Consider the following 22,971-nt stretch of genomic DNA (forward strand, 5'->3'; position numbering starts at 1 on the left):
CTTACTAAAACACCCTGAGAAGGTATTTCTGTGGACTGCCAGAAGGTGAGTTCTGTAATCAGCCATTCAGGAGTTTATTTATCAGAGTCATCATTTAAAAATGTTCTGTTTTTTGCTAATCATACTGTACAGTATTTAGCAATAAGCTGTAATAAAATATAGTATAGTTTTAAAATATTTAGCACATGTCTTTCTTTAAAATGGTTATACAGAATATTTATTAATATTACCAGATCAGTCCTACTGGAGTTCAGCAGTGTGATGTCATGTAAGAGCTTGAGAAATATTGGGATATGTCATCTAAAACACAGCAAAGTGTATGGGCCACTATGGGCAATAGTGTGAAGTGACAAGGTGTTTAACAAATGTTTGTTTGTTTGTTTGTTTGTTTTGATTTTTGGTAAGTTTATAGAAGTAATCTCCAGGCTTTGCCAGCCTATGACATTAATGGATAGCATGCACACCCTGACATCGGATTCCAATGTTTTACCACCAGAGGGCACTGTGAAACCACTTATGTTTTTAGATGCTCTCTTGCTATGATTTTTTTTGTATGAATGTATTTAACTAGGAAATGCACGTTGAAATGACTCAACTTTTTTTTTTCCAATGTGACTAATAATTTTCCATGCTATTCTTTCAGTTGTATTTTAACTTGAACTGCAGAAAGGGCAACATGACAGAACAGACTATTCCTAGACTACTTACATTTTTACATATATGAGTATCCCTAGCACATTTAAATAGTGTTTACAGTCATTTTCGTAAAATATGTATTCTGCTCTTTATACATACATTTAACGATAACACCCCAGTGTTGCTCTGCCTGTTTCTGCTTACATCACTTCAAATGTGTTTAATTTTTATTTTTTTATATATATATAATTAATGATTAATGTACAGGCATGAATTTATACCATTCTACAGCAATAAAATGTTTTTGCATTAGGGTACTTCAAGTTATTAATTGTAGCTCACTGAGTTCAGAATATAAAATATGAATTAAACACATACTCATTTTAATATTACATGGTACCTTCTACATATTGCTTTTTTTGTTATATTATCAAAAAACATCAAATCAAACGCCAAAACTAATATCATTAATATTTCTTCTGAAAACTGAAGGCTATTCTGGCAAAAAAAACGTCCTTTAATTCCCTCCACTACCCTTAAAAGAACAGCTCTGCATCTATATACAGTGTTATATTGAGTTTCAGAAGAAATCTAACAGAATTCAAAGAGTTAATATGTTTGCTAATTCACAGACTTTCTAGCAAGTGAATCTTGTACTAACAGATGCCACAGCAAACCAGGAACATGGATTAACTGATACTGTTTTCTTTAACAAGCTGGGGAATCCGAACGATTTCCTCTAGTACCGATACAGCATCTTAACAAGTACGATAACAAATGTACATTACCTGGGATCATTAGGTGCTACAATGCCACTATATTGTTTTCTGCAAAGAAAAGAATTGTCGATGATAAACCTGCTGTTTTCTTCTGTCAAGCCAGTGGAACAGCATGGTTGATGCATCCCACACAAGTCACACATGGGAATATGTGCTTGTAATGCTGTTAATCAGTTTTTGTAACAAAACAAACAACAAAAACAATCCAAAGTTGAAATCCTATGCAGTAAACATGAATTGCTATAATGAGGACCATTCTGTGGGACTGAACTTTGCCATACCTTCCTGCTGCTCTACAACAGCTGAACATTTATGTACAGTATTCTGTATGGGGATATTGTGGGCAAGGAAGTGAGGATCATTGGGTTGTATTGTGAACTGCTAAATGAAGTCAACCTGACTGTATAAGGTTCATGATTTTTGTGTGATTTTATCTGTAAAAAAAAAGAAGGTGGAAAAAATAATAAATTCACCTCATTGTAGCAAATCTGCACCACTTCATTCTAATCAGGACACCTTGGCATTTTCCATTTAGGGACGCTGAAAGAAAACACTGCATACTGTTTTAATCAACCACAGTAAGTATTTCTTCTTGGGGTACGTGATACAATTAAACATAAATAAACGAGTTAATAGAAATGGTAATTATCTGTTCTCGGAATGTTTGCTGTAACGCGAAATCAAGTCAGCAACTCAACACAGACCTCCTCTTGACTGGTTTCAGTATAAAATGATACATTGGCATATTTTTTCCATGTGTCATCCTTGAATAGTGGCACATTTGCCCATCAATCTAAATTTAACCTATTATCTCGCAGCTAATGCGCACTGGGTATTTTTATATCGGTCGACCAGTTGCTACTATCATTCATTACTCAAATGCACACTGGCATAAATGAAGCACAAAAATCAAGCCAGGGTCTTCATAATACAGTACGTTGTGTTGGGTTAATGTTACTTGGTTAAAGGGGAGCTGTGAAGTTCATACTTATTTTCTTGTTTCTTTTTTTTTTTCTCTCTTGATGACTGAAGTTGTTTGGTTCATTCAGTATGCTATCAAAGGAAACTGCTAATGGTAAGTTGAATGATTTGAACCTTTAAAACCGTCATAAGGAGTCATGGAATCACAGTGTATTGTTTGAACAGAGTGTGTATAGTTGTTTGTTCTGGTGAATCGTTCTCATGAAGTACATCATTCTATGAAAAATACAAGTTTGTGCTCATGCTTTTTATATATGAGCTGTCAATTTCTTGCTTTCATTTCATTGATATATGTACATTGAATTTAACTCCAGTTTAGTTTAAATTGGGTTTATTTCTGCCTTTTAGTCTCTTTTGGTACAGTTCCTATGCTTTCATTGCAGTGTGGAACAGACTCAGTTACAAATCGCTATTTGGCACACAGTTTGATGGTAGTAAAATCGACAGTGGGTGTGGAGTAAGAATAGAATCCAATGCAACAGATGGTTCTGCCTACAATTTGGTGGTGAGGAAAGGATAAAGACTGTGCCTGCACTGCAACTGTCCATGCTCTAGAGAAACTAAACAACTGTAATGTTATCAGTCTTTTAACTTTGGGGGGAAAAAAGACAAACAAACCCATATAAAACAGTACTTTTCACACTGTATAAAATTGTGGGTCCTATTAACATAACTTCATATATTTCGTGAACATGTATTTGTCACAAAAAACAGTTCTTTAATAACCTTTTGTCAGTACTGGTTCCATACAGTAGAGTGTACTTATAAATTCATCAGTTTGCTAGTTTGGAGGTGTTGGGTGTGAAAAGGCTACTGTTTTTTTGTTATCCAATAGAACCCTTTTCAGGACAGATTGGGTCCATTTGTTATTCTTTTATTTCAAAAATACTTACACAGGGCAATAACCAAGCTGTTAAAGCAATCATGTTACTCACCACAAGCCTAATTCTCTACTGACTTTAATACCGACTCATAGTCTGTGACCAAAAGAAGCTGCTGATATACTTGTAAAACTGAATGCTAACAGCAGGCAAAATGCCTGGTCTTTAAATAGTTAAACAAAAAAGTAATTAAATGAGGGAGCCTGTCTTGAATTACAAAATGTTCTAAACTAATAGCTTTGTTCAGTGTTAAAGCAGGACAAACTTTAATGAAGGTGGTTTAATATGATTGCAAAACAGATTCCAACTCGTGAGACAAAGTGGGCACCATACTGAGGGTGGATTATATTAGCTGGTGAAATGGTGGGGATTTCTAACAGTCTACCAAATGAATGGGTCTAATTCTCCTGATGACACTATTGGGTTTCTTATAATACATAGTTTACCCTTGTCTGGGCATGAAATACTGTAAATGGTTGCTTTCAAATTATTTGAGTTGCATGTGTTTGCTTCACTGAACTTACTTATCTGATAGTGGCTTATCACCCCCCTGGAAGCCTTTGCCCAGATCTATGTTATATTTCCCTGATTGTATGTATTGGTGACATTGCCCACAGCCTCTTGCATATTGAAATGTTTGTACTGGGAAGGCACAGGCAAACCCAGCCTCAGGGCCATCATTTCCAAGTATGCCATGTATCCTTTCATCACACAAGGTTATAAAGTGCAAGCTACTTCGAACCATGATACTTGTCTAATTGTAACACACAGGTATACAAATTATAGGTGTTGGCTTTAAGTCACTGAGTCTGCAGGTACAAATTCTAGCACTGAGATCTACAGTTAGTTGGAAGAGTTAGTCACAAACCTCAAACCCTGTGATCACGGACACCTCTGTGATTTTCTTTTTTTCTTAAACACTTAATACTGAAGTAGGAACACGTATGACAGGCTGTTTCAGATAAAAGCTTGGGATGAGCTACAGTTAGAGGTATTTTTTCAGAAGGGGTTGGTGCTTGTGAGCGAAATCCTTTCATTCACATTCAACTCTGCACAAGCATGGCCTGGTCTGGTGAGGTCACTGGCACTGCAGTGGTGTGCTGGGGATTCAGAGCAGGACTTGCAGACTGCACAGCTGTTCTGCCTATCATATACTCCAGTCAATTCTGATTTTGATGAACAGGTTAATACTCTTGCTTACTAAGAACTTTTTTTTTCTTCGCATGGCCACTGTTTAAAATACCTGAGATAATGACTTTACTTTTTTACAAATTTTTTCTCAAAATGTTACTGCTTAATTTGGTATGCACAATGTGGATTTTGTCTCACCGCTGCAACCCAGTTACCAATTAGGAGTACTAAACATCAATGCGCAACCTCTATTCCCCTTTATAAGCAAATCCCCTCTTTTCACCCATAAGCAACTGATGTTACCAAGCTTTTGAATCCTGAAGGCAAGGGTCCAGTCTGGGAGGTTTCTGTCTGTGACTAGCAGGGGTCGCTGATTTCCAATGATACCAGCGAGCCCCAGATGACCTTCCTCCCAGGAGATAAAACTTTTACATCATGGGGCTGATGTAAGGATAGGTGTCGTGCAAACAATTGCCGCTGCAAAATTCAAATTGCATTGCGGCCAGACAAGTATTTTGCACTGCAGCCTATGTAAGGTTAAGAGCAATGCAAATTACTCAACACACACAAATAATGAGCTGCAATTTGAGGGTTGCAATGAGCGCTACCTGTGCATCGGGCTATTTAGCAGTAGCACTTACAGCCCACAGGTGAGGGGAGTTAGTAGTACAGAGAGCAGTATGTGCTGTATTAGATTTGAGGAGCACAAAAATCAAACAAAACAAAACAGAAAATGTCGGAATAAGGGCAGCAAAGTCCTCTTGGGGCACAGAAAATAAATGTTTTTTGAGGTTTGTCACGGGTGAAACATGTCAGCATGAAATTTAGTTATTTGGAAAAGCCTCAGCCAACATCAGTTATGCTGCCAAAGAGGCCACATGGTCCTCTATAGTGGAGAAAGTCAATGCTGTCTGTGTTACCAGGAGGACAGACAGGTGATGAAAAGGCGAAATTCAGCTATTAGGTCTAGGGTGGCCTGTGGAGTGAGACGATAACACCTTACCACCGCATCCTCCAGCAACAAAGTGACCCTGGGTTTGAATATGCGGGGTCTTCTCAATCTTCCCCTTCTCTTCCGAAGCTTTTCCTGCCTGTCCTCAACAAGAGTCAAGCGTTGTCGCATCAGGAAGTGTACCACAGCAGCCATCCTGAGGCCAATGACAGGTCTCTGAAGGTGTGTGCTTTTATACAGCCCTTAATTACTTGCTTCTACAATGGTTTGCACCTTGTAAGAGGACATACAAAGTTTTTGGAGGGTCAGCAATTGTCCAAGTGCAAGGCAAAATACTCATTATAATGTTTGCACCTGCTTAGTATTCCACATTCCCGCCCAATTCCATGCTCTTTTCTTCATTTGAATATATTTCAATATAATTTAAATGGATTAATGATGGAAAAGTGTTAATTTGATAGCAGGTGCAAAACGGCAGGTGAAAACCATTCTTTACATATGCCGCATTTTTAGTGGCCACTACAGTGCCTTTATGGCAACTAAACTTTATAGCAGCTAAACGCAGTTTGCACAAGCAAAACGCAGATTTTGGCCGCAATATGGGTGTTTTGCAGCCGCAAATTACTTTGCACGTATCCTTACATCAGCCCCCATATGTATTGTTTTTCTCATTTAGTTACAAAGGTATTATTTCAGTGTATTCTGCAGTCACTGTAGGTGTCCGGATCATGAGGATTCATGGTATTTATGCTTTACCTAAATGTGTCACCACAGATAATAAAAATAATAAGAAAAAAAGTTACTGTTTTAAGCAACATTACAATAGTCAGACCTGCTTTTATGTAAAAAAAAAAAAATAATAATAATAATAATAATAAAAATAATAATAATAATAAAGTTTAAATATGTACTGTGTATAAGGTACAATGAGATCCAATCATTCTAAATAACTTCAGCATATATTCTGAATTCTTGTTGTATCTTCCATAATATAGTCATTATGAATATGTAGTCATTTTGTTTTCCCTTTTATAACGTGGCTAAACCAGACGACCCACCTTCTTTGTTTTGAGTTAATAATTAAAAAACATGGACACACCTCAGAGAACGAACACTTCAAGTAATAGAGTTGCTACTTTCTTCAACTATGTTAAATATTAACAAACAGAATTCTCCCCTACATAGCCTGAGTGGCTGTTTGTAGACACTCCTTGGAGAACTTAGATTGTTGACGAGCTAGCTGACGTTCACCAGCTCCTTGATGATCCACTTAAAAGATGCTGGAAGCAATCACGTGTTCCTGCCATGCAGATTAACATCACAGATATTCATCATAAAGGTGACCACACAACTGAGCATGATAAACTTCTGAAAGTCAGCATTCGGCTATTCTGCTGCCTGCTGTCTTAGAATTGCAAGATACAATAATGTGACACTATGGTCTCCCCTCTCTGTAAGGCAGCTGTATTGCCTGTCAGTCCTATAATGACTTTGATTTTCTTTGACCTTCATATACTTTACACTGCCACAGAAGCCTGTTGGAATCGGGCATCATACTCTACGTGGCTTCTCCTGCCTGGAATGGAACGGAAGTGTTCTACACTGGGTTGTGTTGTCAATATATACTGTAGGAGCTTGATGGTGTTGAACAATGAGATTGACTTAAACTTGTTAACTGTAGTGGACATATATTGTTTGGCGATATAGACCCCTCTCTACCATTTCTTTCAGGTTACAAAGGTTATGCCAGTTACTCTTCTCTGGCTTTTCTAGGGTCGTATTTATTTATCTGTTGAATTTCTCTCCAGAACAAGTCTCTTTTTATTTCTGAGGGGGTGTTGGTGGTCTTTCTGGTCTTTACAATAAAAACAAAAGAAAGTAGAACAAATAAAATGCACATTACATATACAGTATCCATCTACATATACAGCTGGAATTGCACTTCAAGTCCCTTGGCAGGGGGGTGCCAAGGTTGTGAAAGGGGCAGAGATGTTCCAAAACCTGCTTGATTTCGAACTCTCCTGCACTGGGCATTTCTACTTGTCATCCCTAGGTGACCAAGCTACTAAGGAAACACAGGTAATAAGTAAAAAAAAAACTGCCCTCCAGCTACAGTATGTCAGTGATCCATATAAACATGTAGAACCTGCTTTTCCATATGCAAACTCAACATTTCAGTTAAGCCGTAATTTCATATAAAACACGGCTATATTTGATTATGCATATAATGACCAGTTAAGAGTAAAACAATAAACAGTTTTAATTTCATTTCACTCCAAAATCTCCAAAGTATTGAATAATGTAAATAAAGCTCACTCTAGACACAACAGAACCGTGCTGCCAATATAGCTTATGTAGTACTTACATGTGCAAATATAGAAGACACGAATGTTATGAAATGGGTTACCTTTAAGAGTTGCACTTATTTACAGAACTGTGTAATGCTGATACCAAATGTTAGGTCTATATCACAAAATAATTTTTGAATTCTGAAAGTAATATCAAATTCCCATAATTAGACATATTCTCAAAGCTTTCTTTTTTTTTGCTGAAAGGAAAATTAGTTTTATTTTGTGAGCTAAACTCTTTTAAAGAATTCATACTAGATAATAATGCTCCTTTGTTTTGCATGTATTGTTATTTAAAAGGTACACAATCTTAAAACCATGAAGGAACGTTTTTTAATTAATTTAAAAAAAAAGTAACCTGTCTACACACCTCATGCTATTTGATGTCGTGATCAGTCTAGTTTCCCATATCTGTCTTCTTAAAGATATATAAAAATGTAAAGCATTATAATTAGGTCACATTAAGGAAGCCTACAGTAAATATCGACATGTTAAGATAATGGTAAGCAGTGTAACATGCTGTGTTCCAATAATGGACAGGTAGAAACATAAAAGGGCAGCAGTGTGGAGTAGTGGTTAGGGCTCTGGACTCTTGACCGGAGGGTCGTGGGTTCAATCCCTGGTAAGGGACACTGCTGCTGTACCCTTGAGCAAGGTACTTTACTTAGATTGCTCCAGTAAAAACCCAACTGTATAAATGGGTAATTGTATGTAGAAAAAAATAATAAATAAATAAATAATAAAATTGTAAGTCGCCCTGGATAAGGGCGTCTGCTAAGAAATAAATAATAATAATAAAAAAACAATACATTAATAGAACACTACTAACGTACATAGTTTGATTATACTAGATTGGAAACCATTCATACTTTTGGGGGTTAAGGTACCTAAAACAAACAACAGATTTAACGTGTAACTGCGTAGTCCACTTATTTGGAGCGACCGTTTATGATCTCAGCGCATGCATAAATTTCCACACTTTTTTTTATGCCCTTACCTGTAGAGAAACAAGGAAGTGGGTTAAAAAAAGGGTTAGGCACGTAAGAATGTCTCAGCCTTCACAGAGCCAGTTTCACCTATACAGGTAAGGCATGCATTTTATGCGTCAGCTTCAGGTTGCAATTCGATACTGTCCTTATTCATTTAAACTTTTGTAAACGAGTCAAACTCGTGGCGAAAATGAAAAGCAACGTGTTAATGTTGTATAACAATTAACTTGTTGTCTATGCAGCCGAAACAACCGTGGAGACTAATGGGGATTACACTGCTCAGCGTTATTCTCTTTCTGTTCAGACACGACTTTGTGGAAGGTAAGTGTACAAGTAACCTATAGCTTAAGTAGCGTTAATCAAGTCAAACAATCGTTTTAGATTCTTAGACCACTTCTAAAGTTTTATAAATCCACATACCTCAGATTACAGTACCAGTAACGCTATTGTCAGTTGTCATACATTACCACCTGAAAACATTAGGGGCTTATCTATATAGTACCCCGATGTGGAAAGAGGTTATTTTATATAAATATCTTGGTCATAAATGTATGATACGTTAAAGACGAATTATGTACCTTGGTAGAAATTATTTGATTCAGTCATTGCGGGAGGGAAACATACTTTCAACATATATTTTCCAGTAAAACAGAACAAAATTGTACACATTTTAATTCAAATATTGATTGAAATCATTGTACAATAAATAGCCCACAGCGCAACTCAAAACAGTATTTAATTCATATTGGAAATCTGTACACACCTGTACGGCACCAAATACATATGTTTATTTTCTGTTTTGTGCTGATGTGATTGGACAATAAAGAGCAAACAATGTGAGCGTTTGTAATAAATAACATTTTTTAGCAATTAGTCTGCATCTTGTTACCACACAGAACAATAAAAAAAAAGTATTTTACCGTGTTGCAATTGTTAGTGTTTTGGGGTAAAAAAAAAAAATCTTTCAGATATAAAGCTAACTGGTCATGAGGCTATGGCGTGTGAAACATCATTAGGTTCGTGAGAACGTGAACCGCGATAACCATTTCTGGTTTTAACCATAGGAACATGTTCTATTGAGAGCGCAATGACATGTGATGACTGTTTGCAGCTTGGACCACAGTGCGCTTGGTGTTCGCAAGAGGTAACTTTATAGAGCTCTCTGTGAAACAAATCGGTTATGTTACAACACTGCTGTGAATATAAATGGATTAAAAGTGACGCATTATTTACACTACTACTAGGTGCAGTATTTAATAAGGTAATGGTCCATATATACATCGAGTGAGTGGTGTAAATATAGGGTGAGCCCGTTTTACATCATGGTCATTTTTATACTCTAATCGTAGCCCCAGCACTAACATTGACCATTCAGTATTAGCATTTATAATTACTAATGAAGCAGTGTAAATCATAAATTATTGGTTCCCTTTCAATTTGAAGACGACCAACAACCAATACTTTTGGGATATGCCTGCCACAGGTCAGGTATTTACTGACCATCTTATGTCAGAGCTCCCTATAGGCCCCTCGGGGGAGTGACGTCCTTGGTCCCACCTAACCAGGGATTAAGTAGTCAATCCGCGGCGATCACGTTCTCTTTTGCTTCTCACTCAGGACGGTACGGTCCAGTTGCATGATTGAGTCTGTGTGAAAGAGCTCTCACTCTAGTTTTTTTGGAGTTCCCCTGCAATTTTATTTATTTCCCCGGAATCAGAAACTCGACTTCCAAAGACTGAGCTACAAACGCTGCGCGACTGCGCTCCCGTTAATCTTTTCTTTTCAACAGCCTACATCGCCTTGCGATTGTAGTCTGCCTTCCTAACCTTGCAGCGTTACTGTTTTGTGTTTTTCTTCCTTTGCTAGTTGCAGCAAAAAAGAGAGAGAAAAGAGAGACGCGTGATTCCTCCACCGGGACCCGGCTGTGCCAATCCCACTCTTGAGTCGACTCCGGTGGATTGGCTCAGCGGGTGGCCCAAAAAAAAAAAAAACCCTTCCCCTTTAGCTTCTGCTGTGTGTGTGAGTGTGTGTTTTCTCCACTGCCTTTGCAGTTAAAAAAAACAAACAAAAAAAAACGTGTGTTTCCTCCACTGGGTCTGGTTCTACCTTGCCCCACTGTCGAGTAGACTCTAAGGATACCCCCACCTGGGCGGGTGGCCGCACACTCTACAAGAGTAGTGGCTACATCATCGGCCCTCTTTAGAGGAGCTTCAGTAATTGATATTTGTACTGCAGCTAGCTGGGCTACTCCACATACATTCACCACGTTCTACCGACTTAATGTGGTAGATCTGTCTATGCCTTCATTAGGCACAAGGGTCCTTGAGGTTGCACGCTCACACCACAAACATTAGTTTGGCGGTAGCAAGACGTCCCTCGTCTGCTGTCTCTGCTCATGCTCCCTCGCGATGGCTTTGGTATACTTTTCCAAAAGTATTGGTTGTTGGTCGTCTTCGAATTGAAAGGGAATGTTAGCATCACTTACATTTGCTGGTTCGATGCAAAAGAGAAAGTGATCTCCACAGAGTGACTATTTAATCCCTCGGCAGGTGGGACTAAGGACGTCACTCCGAGGACGTCACTCTCTCGTTCAGAAAACCAGGGTTACATCTGTAACCTAACATTTTATTTGCACAGCAGTGAAGTGTATTTATTTTAAAAGTATTGTTATTATTATTATTATTATTATTATTATTATTATTATTATTATTATTATTATTATTATTATTATTGTATCAGTTTGTATCCATTTGACAAATATTTTGCAGACATCACATTCCAGAATAATTGTTATAACTCAGAGGTAACGGAAAACTGTGCAAAATATTGTGTTACTGTATTTAAAAGAGTATTCAGTGAAGATTTATTTTTTGTTTGTTTGCTTTGCTATCTCCTAGAATTTCACAGACTCGTTATCTAACAGTAAAAGATGTGACAATCTAACCAATCTTCTGATGAAAGGATGTCCAGAGGATTTAATTGAATTTCCCATCACCAAGGTTGTGATTCAGAAAAACGAATCTTTGGGAGGTGGAGGAGGGCAGAAAAACAACAGGAATGTTACACAAATAGCTCCTCAAAAAATGACTCTAAAACTACGACCAGGTACAACATTGAACAACATTATTAAATATATATAAATATAATTTTTAAAAAAATGAAAAATAATATATATATATATATGTTGAAAACAATCTTTTTGAACAACATTATTAAATAAAACCCTGCAGAGTGTTACTTGGTGTCTGCATCCCAAGTCTGCATTCTGTAGATGCATAATACATTCATACAACCTTTCATTTTGTATATATGATTGACCCAAACAACCCATAAAGATTGCAAAAAGAGTGCATGAACAGGATTCATTTTAGAATCCATGTGTCAAATGAAGGTCAAATCAAGTTCTTTTACACTGGAATATTGTATAATGTTGCATTTTTTTTCAAAAATATGCCAGGGACGTATTGTTTGTCAGGGAAGGTTCCAGTATCACTGAACAAAACCCAAAGCGGTAAGAAGATATTGGCTTATCAACAAAAACAAACTTTCTACATTTCTTGGCAGCTAATGAGGTCACATTCCAAGTTGATGTTCAGCAAGCTGAAGATTACCCTGTTGATGTCTACTACCTGATGGATCTGTCAGCATCTATGGTTGACGACCTTGAAACGATTAAGGAACTGGGTACTACACTCTCCAAGGAAATGGCAAAGCTTACCAGCAAGTTCCGCCTAGGATTTGGATCATTTGTTGAGAAACCAGTATTACCATTTATAAGAAAAACTCCAGAAGAATTAAAGAACCCATGCAAGTAAGTGTTATTCTTATTCAAGTACTGGTATCACAGCTTAGCGGAAAACATCTTGTACCAATTGAACAAGCCTATGGCATGTCCAGACAGCAGTTTTTAAAATTGTATTGTCTTTGCATTGGTGCATATTTACAGAGTTTACAGCAATAACTTATCTATATTTAAATACATCTCCCAAAAAAGAGACATTGGTTGCCATTTTATCTATTTTTCCAAGGTAACTGCATCATAATCAGAATGTTTTGACTCCTTTTTTATCCTCCAGAGCTGGAGGACACAATTCCTTATTGTAAGCTGGGTTGCATGGCAATAGCACTGTTTTTGTGGGTCTTAGATTACTTATGCACAATCTAAAAAATTTGATTAGAATGCTGGAGACATTCCTAATGTTTTGTGCAAAACAAATTCTGGTTGTTTAGATTACCTTCCACGCTGTTGTTAGCCTTGGGGATAATGTGCAAAATAACATGTGCCCTTTCTAAAGACAGTGGTAAAACTGCTCTAAATCACAATGAAGAGTATTATTTGAAAGATAAAAGAGTAATACAAAAATGTGTTGAGGTTATATGGGTCTTACTGAGTGTTCCAATAACCAGGTAATCACATTTTATCACTGTTGAAATCAATATGGATAAAACTTGCTGGGGAAAAAAAAAAGATAAAGAGGATGGTAATGACACTTTTTTTTTCCAGGGATGTTGACCAGTTTTGCTTGCCAACTTTTGGATACAAACATGTTCTTCCTCTAACTGACAGTGCTGAGAGATTCAATGAAATCATTACAGATCAACAAGTTTCAGCTAATATTGACATTCCAGAATGTGGTTTTGATGCTATCATGCAAGCAGCTGTCTGTGGGGTAAATAACCTAATGATATCTGTTTGCACTTAGTGGCACATCCTTTCATTTGACTTAGAGTATTAAAATATACCCTCCTCAATTCTGAATATATCATAACAAAGAATGGGTAGTATTCTTTGTATGGAAGCATTATACTTGTAATGTTTATGTAAATATTTTGACATATGTGGACGGTGCAAAATGTTTATTATAAAGCTCTTTATGAGTAGAAAGGTTTATTTTTTTTAAATAAACCTTTCTACTAAATCATTGAAAAATCCAATACATTCAACAGAACAAAAAAACTACTTTCAGGATAAGATTGGCTGGAGGAATGATTCAATGCATCTCTTGGTGTTTGTAAGTGACGCTGACTCCCACTTTGGAATGGATAGCAAAATGTCAGGAATAGTCATCCCTAATGACGGACAATGCCATCTGGACAGCAACAATGAATATTCCAAATCAACAGTCCTGGTAATGGGATACTCCTCTTTCTAATAAAGCTACTGCTTGGCCTAGAACTTATTTTTGACGTGGGGTTTTCCCAAAGTCCCATTACAGATAAACTTATTTTATAAAAGAATAATACAGCCAATAATGGAATTTATGAATCTTAGCCGTGGAGGCATTTAAAAATATATATTTTAATATATTTTATTATTTTAATTATCAACCCAAATACAGCACGTTCGTGGTGTGTGTTTTCTTACAACATGGTTTGGGTTTAACAAAATGATTCATTTTTTAAATTTCTGAGCTATGCCAGAGCTTCCTGCTGCATGTTGAAAGAAGCATGCATATTTGGCTCACTTAGTGATAGTGGGAAGTAGATTTAAATGAGGGGAAGCATGAGTGTAACAGGAACACTTTTAAAAACAAAAGAAAATGTATCCATACAAAATGTTTAACAAAGTGTTTGAATTGTTTGAAAGAAACAGAAAAATACAAAACCTTTTCATGTATCTTATTCACCCTGCATAGCAAATAATCTATATTTGAATAGAGGTAAAAAAAAAAAAAATGTTGATCCAAACAATGGTTAATTACATGACAGATATGGTATTTTAAAACTTTCTAGGAGTATCCAACACTTGGACAACTAATAGATAAGCTTGTGGAAAATAATATTCTTCTCATTTTCGCTGTGACTGAGGATCAGAGAAACAACTATGAGGTGAGATGATCTTTATATACTAACATGAAAAATCTATGAAGATTTGAAATAATTTTAATTGATCAAACTTATTAAAAGTAGCGATCTTTTAACAATTGAGACCTGTCATCTTACCTCTATATCAACGTGGATTTACTGTACTAACCATCAGTAAAATGCAATAGTAATGACAACATGTGATGTTTATTTAAATGCTTTCTCTAATTTCTCTTATTTCTGTAACTCATATTTTATTAATACTTTATGTCTTTGCCAATGAACCCAAGTAAGCAAATGCACAGAGTTTAATACAGCTAATGGATTACCTTAATTTATTATGTACCATTATGTGCCATTTATGATGGAACAGCTAATATATATTAACATCTCACTGAGCTTTCTTGGCTATACAAAATAACACACACTCCTAAATTACACAATTTACAGGTACCAGGAAAGCAAGTTAATTCATGTTAATTTACATTTACAGAAGAGAGGATAAGTAGGTTAAAATGTTTGTGGTAACATAGCCTTAATATATAGCTTTTAGAGATATTAATAATAAGCTTATTTAAATCTGAAAATATGGCCTGGGCAGAATAAGCTTCATCCATAGACATGAACAATAAGTAACGCACACAACTGTACATATTTAAGCAGGACTTTTGGGGCTTACGTTCATTTTGTATGATGTTATCTTGTAGAATTATGCTAAGCTGATCCCCGGAGCCACAGTTGGAATACTTCAGTCTGACTCTAGAAACATTCTGCAACTGATCATGACTGCATACAAAGTAAGAAATATAGGTGTGTGTGGGGGTGTGGGGGTGAGGCTGCTGGATTGTTCTTACATTGAATTTTTTTTTTTTTTTTTTTTTTTTTTAAGCCTCCACAAAGGTAACTGCTGATAACCCTTCAACATGGGGACGTTCTCGCTACAAAATATTATGGGTCCTGTTACAGAACTAACAAAGACCCAATTTTAAAGACCCCTCATTATTTATTTGCAGTTTTTACCATCCTAGAAAGATAGGAAGGCTTTATAACCCCATGTAAGAAATAACAAACAGTAGCCATTTTGAATGAAGAATATTAAAAAGGAACCTAGCTGTGTGGTTGTTTATATTGCCTGAGCCGCAGTTCCACTCCCTCCTCCAGTCTGATTCACAGTCGACGGGTGACAGGCCTCTACATGCTTCTTGTTTGAAGTCTCAGGTGTTTGTTACCCAGTGATTTCGACTAGAGACATGAAGCTGAAGTGGAAGATTAAGCTAAGATGGCAGTTTAAACCCCCACACTGCTGCCGTCTTATCATTCCACTCATTCGCTATACAGAGAAACTGGGTTCTGCTATATTCTTTCCTGTTGCTTTAGAATAACTGTACAGGGCTGATTCAGCAGATAAGTAGACTATAATTCAGCCTGTGCATGTACTGTAGTTTAGGGCAAATTACATTTGCATATCATACTGTAGATGATATACTTCATTAAAAATACTAGTACTAGTACCTAATACTAAAACCCTCAACCAGCAGGAAGCCCTAGACACGGTTTTGGATTTTGTATGAGTTGGCTGTGCTCTCTTTTTTGAAGGAATTACGCTCAGAAATAGAGCTGGAAGTGGAAGGTGACACTGAAGACCTGCAAATTTCCTTTACAGCGATTTGTCAAGACGGCACAGTTCTTCCAGGACAGAAAAAATGTTCTCATCTTCAGGTCGGACATACGGTCAGTAATAATTACAAACAGTCTAAGCACATACCGTACAACAGCAATGCAAGACCATTCGGATTTATACAAGTTGCAATGTACCGTATTATTTAAGCCATAACAATAAAGATCCAGGGAATTAATGACCAGCTGGAAGAGTTTGTGGCCCGAAGCAAAGCCTAGGGCTGTAAACCCTGAATTGTTAATAGTTCCTCAGGAAATTCCCTGTACATTTCTAGAGAATTAACAATGAGATTGCTATCATTTCCAAAATTCAGTCAGGTTTATAACATTTATTTTACTACATTTTATACTGTATGTTGTTGCAAATCAATTTTTTTAATGAAAATGTTGTTTCCATTTAAAATAAAACACTGCATTAAACTGAACCTACACATTTGTTAAATGGCACTTGCTATTTGTGTTGTAACCGCTATCTTGAAAAGCAATATCATAGGGTAAAATGTTTTTCTTTGTAGGTTTCATTCAATGTTACAGTGGAATTAACAGATTGCTTGAAGAAGCCCAAGCACTTTACAATTAAACCAGTGGGATTCCAAGATGTGCTGGAGGTTGAGATCGAAGCGATGTGTAGCTGTGTCTGTCACCATGAAGCAGAGCTGAACAGCTCCAGGTGCAGCGCCGGGAAGGGCACTTTCCAATGTGGCATGTGTGTGTGCAACCCCGGCCACATGGGCCCACACTGTGAGTGCACTGAAGAGAACATACAAACTAGCCACTGCAAAGAAAATCTGGAGGGAGAATCATGTAATGGGCAAGGAGAGTGCTACTGTGGACAGTGTGTTTGCCACCCTTCCAGTTTTGGCCGCATTTACGGCGCATATTGTGAGTGTGATGACTTTTCCTGTGTGAGGTACAGAGGACTTCTTTGTGCAGGTATGTCAATTTGAGGAACAAATAATAAGCCTATGGTTATAGCATTTTGTTTGGCTTAAAAATATTGAAAAATGGAAATGGCTTCTCTACTATTGGCCTAAAGATGTACTTGCTAGTTACAGTTCACTGTATATATCCTTGGTACGGAGAATCTGGAAAGTATCAGTAAGACTTAACATAAAAAAGTGTTGTTAACAATATATGTAAAGTATTGTACTGAACATTGTGTTCTTTTTGTGCTATTAAAAGTCCTTGACCAATATAATATGCAATTGCACTAGATTAAAGGTAATGAATAATAAAGGACATTTTTCACTCTTACATGGTAACTGCTGTACCTTGTTATCTGATGTAATTTCATAGTAAGCAAGTGACACAGGTCATTTCCATTGAATGGAATAATGCACTTATAACTGTAGTTACTGTACCATGTAGGGACATGAACCATTAGTAGTTGCAGTCATTACACTGTAAGTATATGTTTGTGTGTGCCCTGTAATCTGAAGTTCTACCTAATATTCCAGTTCATATTTGTCTCTGTGCAGGTCATGGGAATTGTGACTGTGGGGAATGCGTGTGTCACAGTGGCTGGATTGGTGAATACTGTAACTGCACCACAAGTACAGACGCCTGTGTTTCAGATGATGGAGTACTCTGTAATGGAAGGGGAGAGTGTGTTTGTGGTAAATGTGTTTGCACGAACCCCGGAGCCTCGGGCAGTAATTGTGAGCGATGCCCCACCTGTGGAGATGCCTGCAGTTCCAAAAGGTAACTTGCTGATGTCATTTAGTTTTATAAAACAATAGAGCTGTTACGTATACTGTATATAGACCATGAATAATCTTGTATCATACTGCTTTTTTTAATACATTAGCCTGTAGCTAGTCTGAACCAGTTGGGAACAGACCCTGTTTAGATTAGTGATGTGTCTGGATTGTAATCTGTACCCTACTAAAACATTCTTTTTCTCATATTTGTTTTTTATACATTCCCAATTTATATTGAATCCAAATCAGATCTAAGGATTTTGAAAAAATACAGATAAATCTGTATTTGTTCTGTCTTTGTAGTTTTTAATATGCTCTAAGGCATTTCTTTCAAATGATAACCTGAACTGTACTATACATGTATCTGTTTGCAGTAATATTTATCTATCTTCACCTGTGGGAAAATTCAACATCTATCAGCATGTAATTTGTTATGGTAGCGTGGTCTGGATTATATGTCAGTTCAGACTGCTACTGATGTTCAGAGTAATGAGAGTACACTTATAAAATATTTTTTGCTTGTGTCAATATTGTTCATGTTATTTAACTAAAATGATTTGGTAATCTCAATCTGTGTTTATTTATTTTCAGTGCAATCCATTTTAATGTTAATGGTCACATAGCCATTTTTCCTTGCAGACAATAATTAACTGATCCACCGGCATTTTAATAGACAGGAAACATGAAACCACATGACAAACAACAGATTTTATTTCACCTGTATGAGTTACTCATATCATTCCTCATGCTTCTGAATGAATCCCTTTGCCTTGGGCAGTGTCTGACACTTGTCAAGTTCTGTAAGTAAAGAGTGAATACCAGTTTCCAAAGAAAACCCATTGGGCGACACACACAGCTCATATTACGGTCTATATTTCCAAAACCAGTTCAGGAACTTTTGTTGACTTACTTCTCTATGGAACAAAAATACACTTGAAACGTACACTGTTTAGAACTTGTCTGACAATGGCTGATGTGCTGTTGTATTATTTTATCAGAAGCTGTGTTGAGTGCCACCTATATGCAAAAGAACAGTCACCAGAAGAATGCTATGAAAAATGTAAAGCCATCCATACCACAGTCATTGTTACAGAAGGTAAGCAAACCTTACTGCTCAAAACATATCTTTCAGAAAAACAAGTACATAGTGTGATATTTAACAAAGGTCAAGGATTTTTTTTTTCTCCAGTGCAAAATGAGAACCATTCTTTTTTTGTAAATTGTGAAAAATTATATTTTTGTTTCAGAACTAGCACTAGATCATTTGGATAATAATTTAAACAATATTTACTAGTTTTTCTTACATGTTTCCTTATGTAAATCCTAATAAGCAAAAGTAATTTGGAAAGATTTGGAAAGTCAAACTGCACATTCTTTGATCAATCAGTGTGTTTACATGAGCATAAGAATTCCGATATTTTTCAGAAAACTAAGTTTTCCGAAAACTAATTCCAATATCAAAAGTCATGTAAACACAGTTTTCGGAAAATGTATCGGAATATTCCGAAAGTCAGTTTTCGGAAAACAGCACCTAGAAATTTCCGATTAAATTCCGAAAACTAACAAAATGTATGTCATGTAAACACACTTTTCGGAAAACGTATTCCGATAGCGTACGGCACATGTGCAAACTTTTACCTTCATTCCTGCACATGGTTTTAGAAAACAGAGAAAATAATAAGAATCTGTAGTCAGTCTGCATGCATCCATTTGTCTAGTTAGGGATAAAGTAATACATTTGTTAAAGTCTGTATGTATTTACTAATAGTCCATACTGAAGCAGCAAATGTTTTCCAGCTTTAAAATGATGTGATAATTTAAAATAATGTCTACAAAAGAAACTGGTAATATAGAACAGGATGAGCTGTTGGAAAGACTGACTGCACATTGTGGGGAATCTGAATAGAGGTATAGGATAGTAATCTTTCAATTTAAGACCTGACACTTCGATAAAGCACTATATTGGATTGGTCTCCTTTCTATCTCAGAAATGTCCGGTCTGTTCAAATCGTACATAGGCTACTACAGTACTTTGCATGCGAAAATATCCTGCGTTTTCCGAAAACTTAAATCCATGTATACAGTTGAATTCTAATTAGATTTTATATCGTCAATCATGTAAACACAAAAAAGTGACGTTTTAAGAAAATCAGTTTCCTATTCAGTTTTCAAAACGCTTTGTCATGTAAACATACTGATTGTCACTTGGCTATCTAAATGAAATCTGTGGAAGATTATCTATATACAATAGAGAACATATTATTTACCTTGTCATACAGACAGGTCTATTGTGAGACATCTAGTACTGGTCATAAAGCCCTAATAGTAATTATTATGAGTTCATTCACACTAATGCAAGTTAATAGGTGCATCTGATGGATAGAGCTGATTGACCATAGAACTAGGGGCTACTAATGTGAGATACAAAGGAGAACTTCAAGCTCGCCAGCCATTGACATGGAAATCAATGCTGTATTAAAAGAACTGTACCTTCTTACTTTCCTGTATCCAAGCACTGTTGAAAAGATGATTTTAAGCCCAGGTTGTAGCATTCAGTGCTATAATACAGTAATACACTATTTGGGCTTTTGCATCAATGGTTGAAACTTACCTTTACCGTTGCAATATTATAAGATTCTGTGTGTGTGTGTGTGTGTGTGTGTGTGTGTGTATATATATATATATATATATATATAGCATTACAGTATTTTCTTTCAAATATGTATTTACAGATTTTAAAGACAACAGATCAATTCTGTGCACCTTACAAAGTGATAATGAATGCATTATTTCATTCCACATGTCAGCTGATGAGTACAGACTGACTTATGTTTACAACCTTAAAGAAGCAGGTGAGTTTATTTGTACCCTTGTTTTTTTGTTATTTTTTTGTTTTGTTATAGAAGATAGATCAAGCATCTTGCTACCTTCTTGGTTTATATGCATACGTTTAGCATCATGTGCGTCTGTTTTATAGGAAAGTAGACTTTCATTAGAATGCATTATATTAGCTATAGGGACACTTTCTCCATCCTAGTAACCTGCTTGCTGTGTACTGGGAACAAAATAGCATGCTTCTGCTTCTACTTGCAGCAGTAGGAGGTTTTAATCAACATATTCAAGCTTAAAGTGAATCTACAATAACAATTATTTTATTTCAATTACGTTTCTTTTTTTTCTTGCTACAGACTGTCCTAAACCTCCAAATATTCCTCTGATAATTTTGGGTGTTTCCATGTCTGTTCTTACCATTGGGATCATCCTGCTCATCATTTGGAAACTATATGTGTCTGTTCATGACCACAAAGAAGTGGCTAAATTTGAAGCGGAACGAGCAAATGCTAAATGGCAAACGGTAAGTATATAACGTGCAACCATATAATGAACGCCTGCTTTTCTCTTCTTCACTTTTCATTAGAACATGCACTGATTCAGTGTCTCTGATTACATTCCTTTGGTTACAGGGGACAAATCCACTGTTCAGGAGTTCTACTACTACCTTTAAAAATGTGACATACAGAAATACTGGAAAACAAAAAGTGGACATTTCTTCAGAGCACTACTGACAGATTGCACACAGTACTGTACACTACGAAATGTAAAACAAAACGGCAGAGTGCACTGGTTTTACATGTTTTACTACCTGTTTTGGTATTTGTATATGTTGGTGTGGAATGATGGAATGATACTAGAGACTTTGTTGTACACTGGAAATATATAATTGATCCTGTTATTTCAAACCAATAAAATGTTCCATACCTTTCAGGGACATTTCACGTTCAAGAGGAGAATAGCCTACAGTTGTGTTTAAACTCTAATTTAAATTGAATGCACTTCAATTTGCTGCTTTGAAATAACACAAGAATTTGTTTTGTTTTTACTACTGATACAAACTTTAAGACTGAAAACTGGATGGAAATGTCATTCTAATTACTATATATGCAAACTTATTAGGTTCACATTCATATGAGCACCATTGTGTAGACACAATTTTAACATAAGTTCTCTAAAATAATTATGGGTGTTAAATTGAAAGAAAATATTGTAAATATGTGTGTTGTTAAGGCTGTGCCTTGACTGGGTTGAAATTGTTTGTTTTAGACTGTAAATGGTTATACACGTTTTGGTTTATTTAGAAATTAAAATGTCTTAATAAAGCCTGTTGTTTTTTTAAGTGTTGTTTTTTTTTCTTTTGTTTGTTTCAACACTTCTTAAAATGATGCACTGATAATAAGTGCATGTTCATGATTGCAATTGTAATGCTCTGTACAAGTGTCATTTTAATTCTCTGCCTACAACAGTCCATTCATTCTTAAATCCAGACTTAAAACATATGTCTGTAAATGCTTTTTACAATTAATATAAACTGCAACTGAAGCACCTTTTTCAAACTGATTTGAACCAAAATTACCGGTGTCAAAAATGAAACCTGTAAAAACATTAGAAAAAAACAAACATTATTTCTCTGAATTCTGTGCCTTCTGTATAAATCAATTATGACCATCTTAACTTTTAGATCATACTGATGGAGACTCTAAAATCATATTAATCTGAGCCTTGCATATCTAAGATTTATTGAATACTTTTTTCTATTTATAGTAGTACCTCCATTTTTCTTTTCTGTTCTTAAAAAATATTAATATACAGTTGTAGTCAAAAGTTTGCATACCCCAATGAAAATGAAAGAAGGTTCTTTCACCAAGAACAAGTAGAAGAATTGTGAGGAAGGTTAATAACAATCTGAGATTGACTGCCAAAGATATTCAAAGTGAATTGGCTGCAAGTGGGACTGGGGTTTCCATTTCAACCATAGGTTGAGTATTGCATGGTGAAGATCTCAATGGTCGCAGGCCAAGGAAAAAGCCACTCTTAGGAAAACGTCACAAGGACAATCGCTTAAAGTTTGCCAAATGGCATTTGAATGATGGATATGAGTTCTGGTCAAAGGTTTTGTGGAGTGATGAAACAATTTGGTCACACTGATAGTCGTGGTGAAAGTGGTGAGGCTGGTGAGGCGTACAAAGAAAAGAACACCATACCTACTGTCAAGCATGGAGGTGGTAATATCCTTCTATGGGGCTGTTTTTCCTCT

General features: G+C 36.2%; 1 protein-coding gene across 3 annotated transcripts; it reads left to right on the top strand.

The window, feature by feature from the left end:
• Nucleotides 1–1,975: 1,975 nt before the first annotated feature.
• On the top strand, nt 1,976–22,053 carry LOC117401462 (integrin beta-6). Of its 3 annotated transcripts, XM_034002200.3 has the most exons (17): nt 1,976–1,993; nt 2,448–2,490; nt 8,940–9,018; nt 9,762–9,841; nt 11,595–11,802; nt 12,262–12,508; nt 13,202–13,367; nt 13,665–13,826; nt 14,431–14,526; nt 15,210–15,299; nt 16,099–16,233; nt 16,695–17,112; nt 17,658–17,880; nt 18,878–18,975; nt 20,612–20,731; nt 21,068–21,234; nt 21,344–22,053. In XM_034002200.3, the coding sequence occupies exons 2-17, from the start codon at nt 2,488–2,490 to the stop codon at nt 21,443–21,445; spliced, it is 2,394 nt and encodes a 797-aa protein (XP_033858091.2). In that variant the 5' UTR covers nt 1,976–1,993; nt 2,448–2,487; the 3' UTR covers nt 21,446–22,053. The 3 variants fall into 3 exon arrangements, with proteins under 3 accessions (XP_033858091.2, XP_033858101.2, XP_033858081.2); XM_034002210.3 differs by lacking the exons at nt 1,976–1,993; nt 2,448–2,490 and adding an exon at nt 2,497–8,792; XM_034002190.3 differs by lacking the exons at nt 1,976–1,993; nt 2,448–2,490 and having other exon boundaries at nt 2,497–9,018.
• The last annotated feature ends 918 nt before the right edge of the window (nt 22,054–22,971 follow it).

The sequence above is a fragment of the Acipenser ruthenus genome, chromosome 10 (genome assembly GCF_902713425.1).
Source record: "Acipenser ruthenus chromosome 10, fAciRut3.2 maternal haplotype, whole genome shotgun sequence".
Taxonomy (NCBI): domain Eukaryota; kingdom Metazoa; phylum Chordata; class Actinopteri; order Acipenseriformes; family Acipenseridae; genus Acipenser; species Acipenser ruthenus.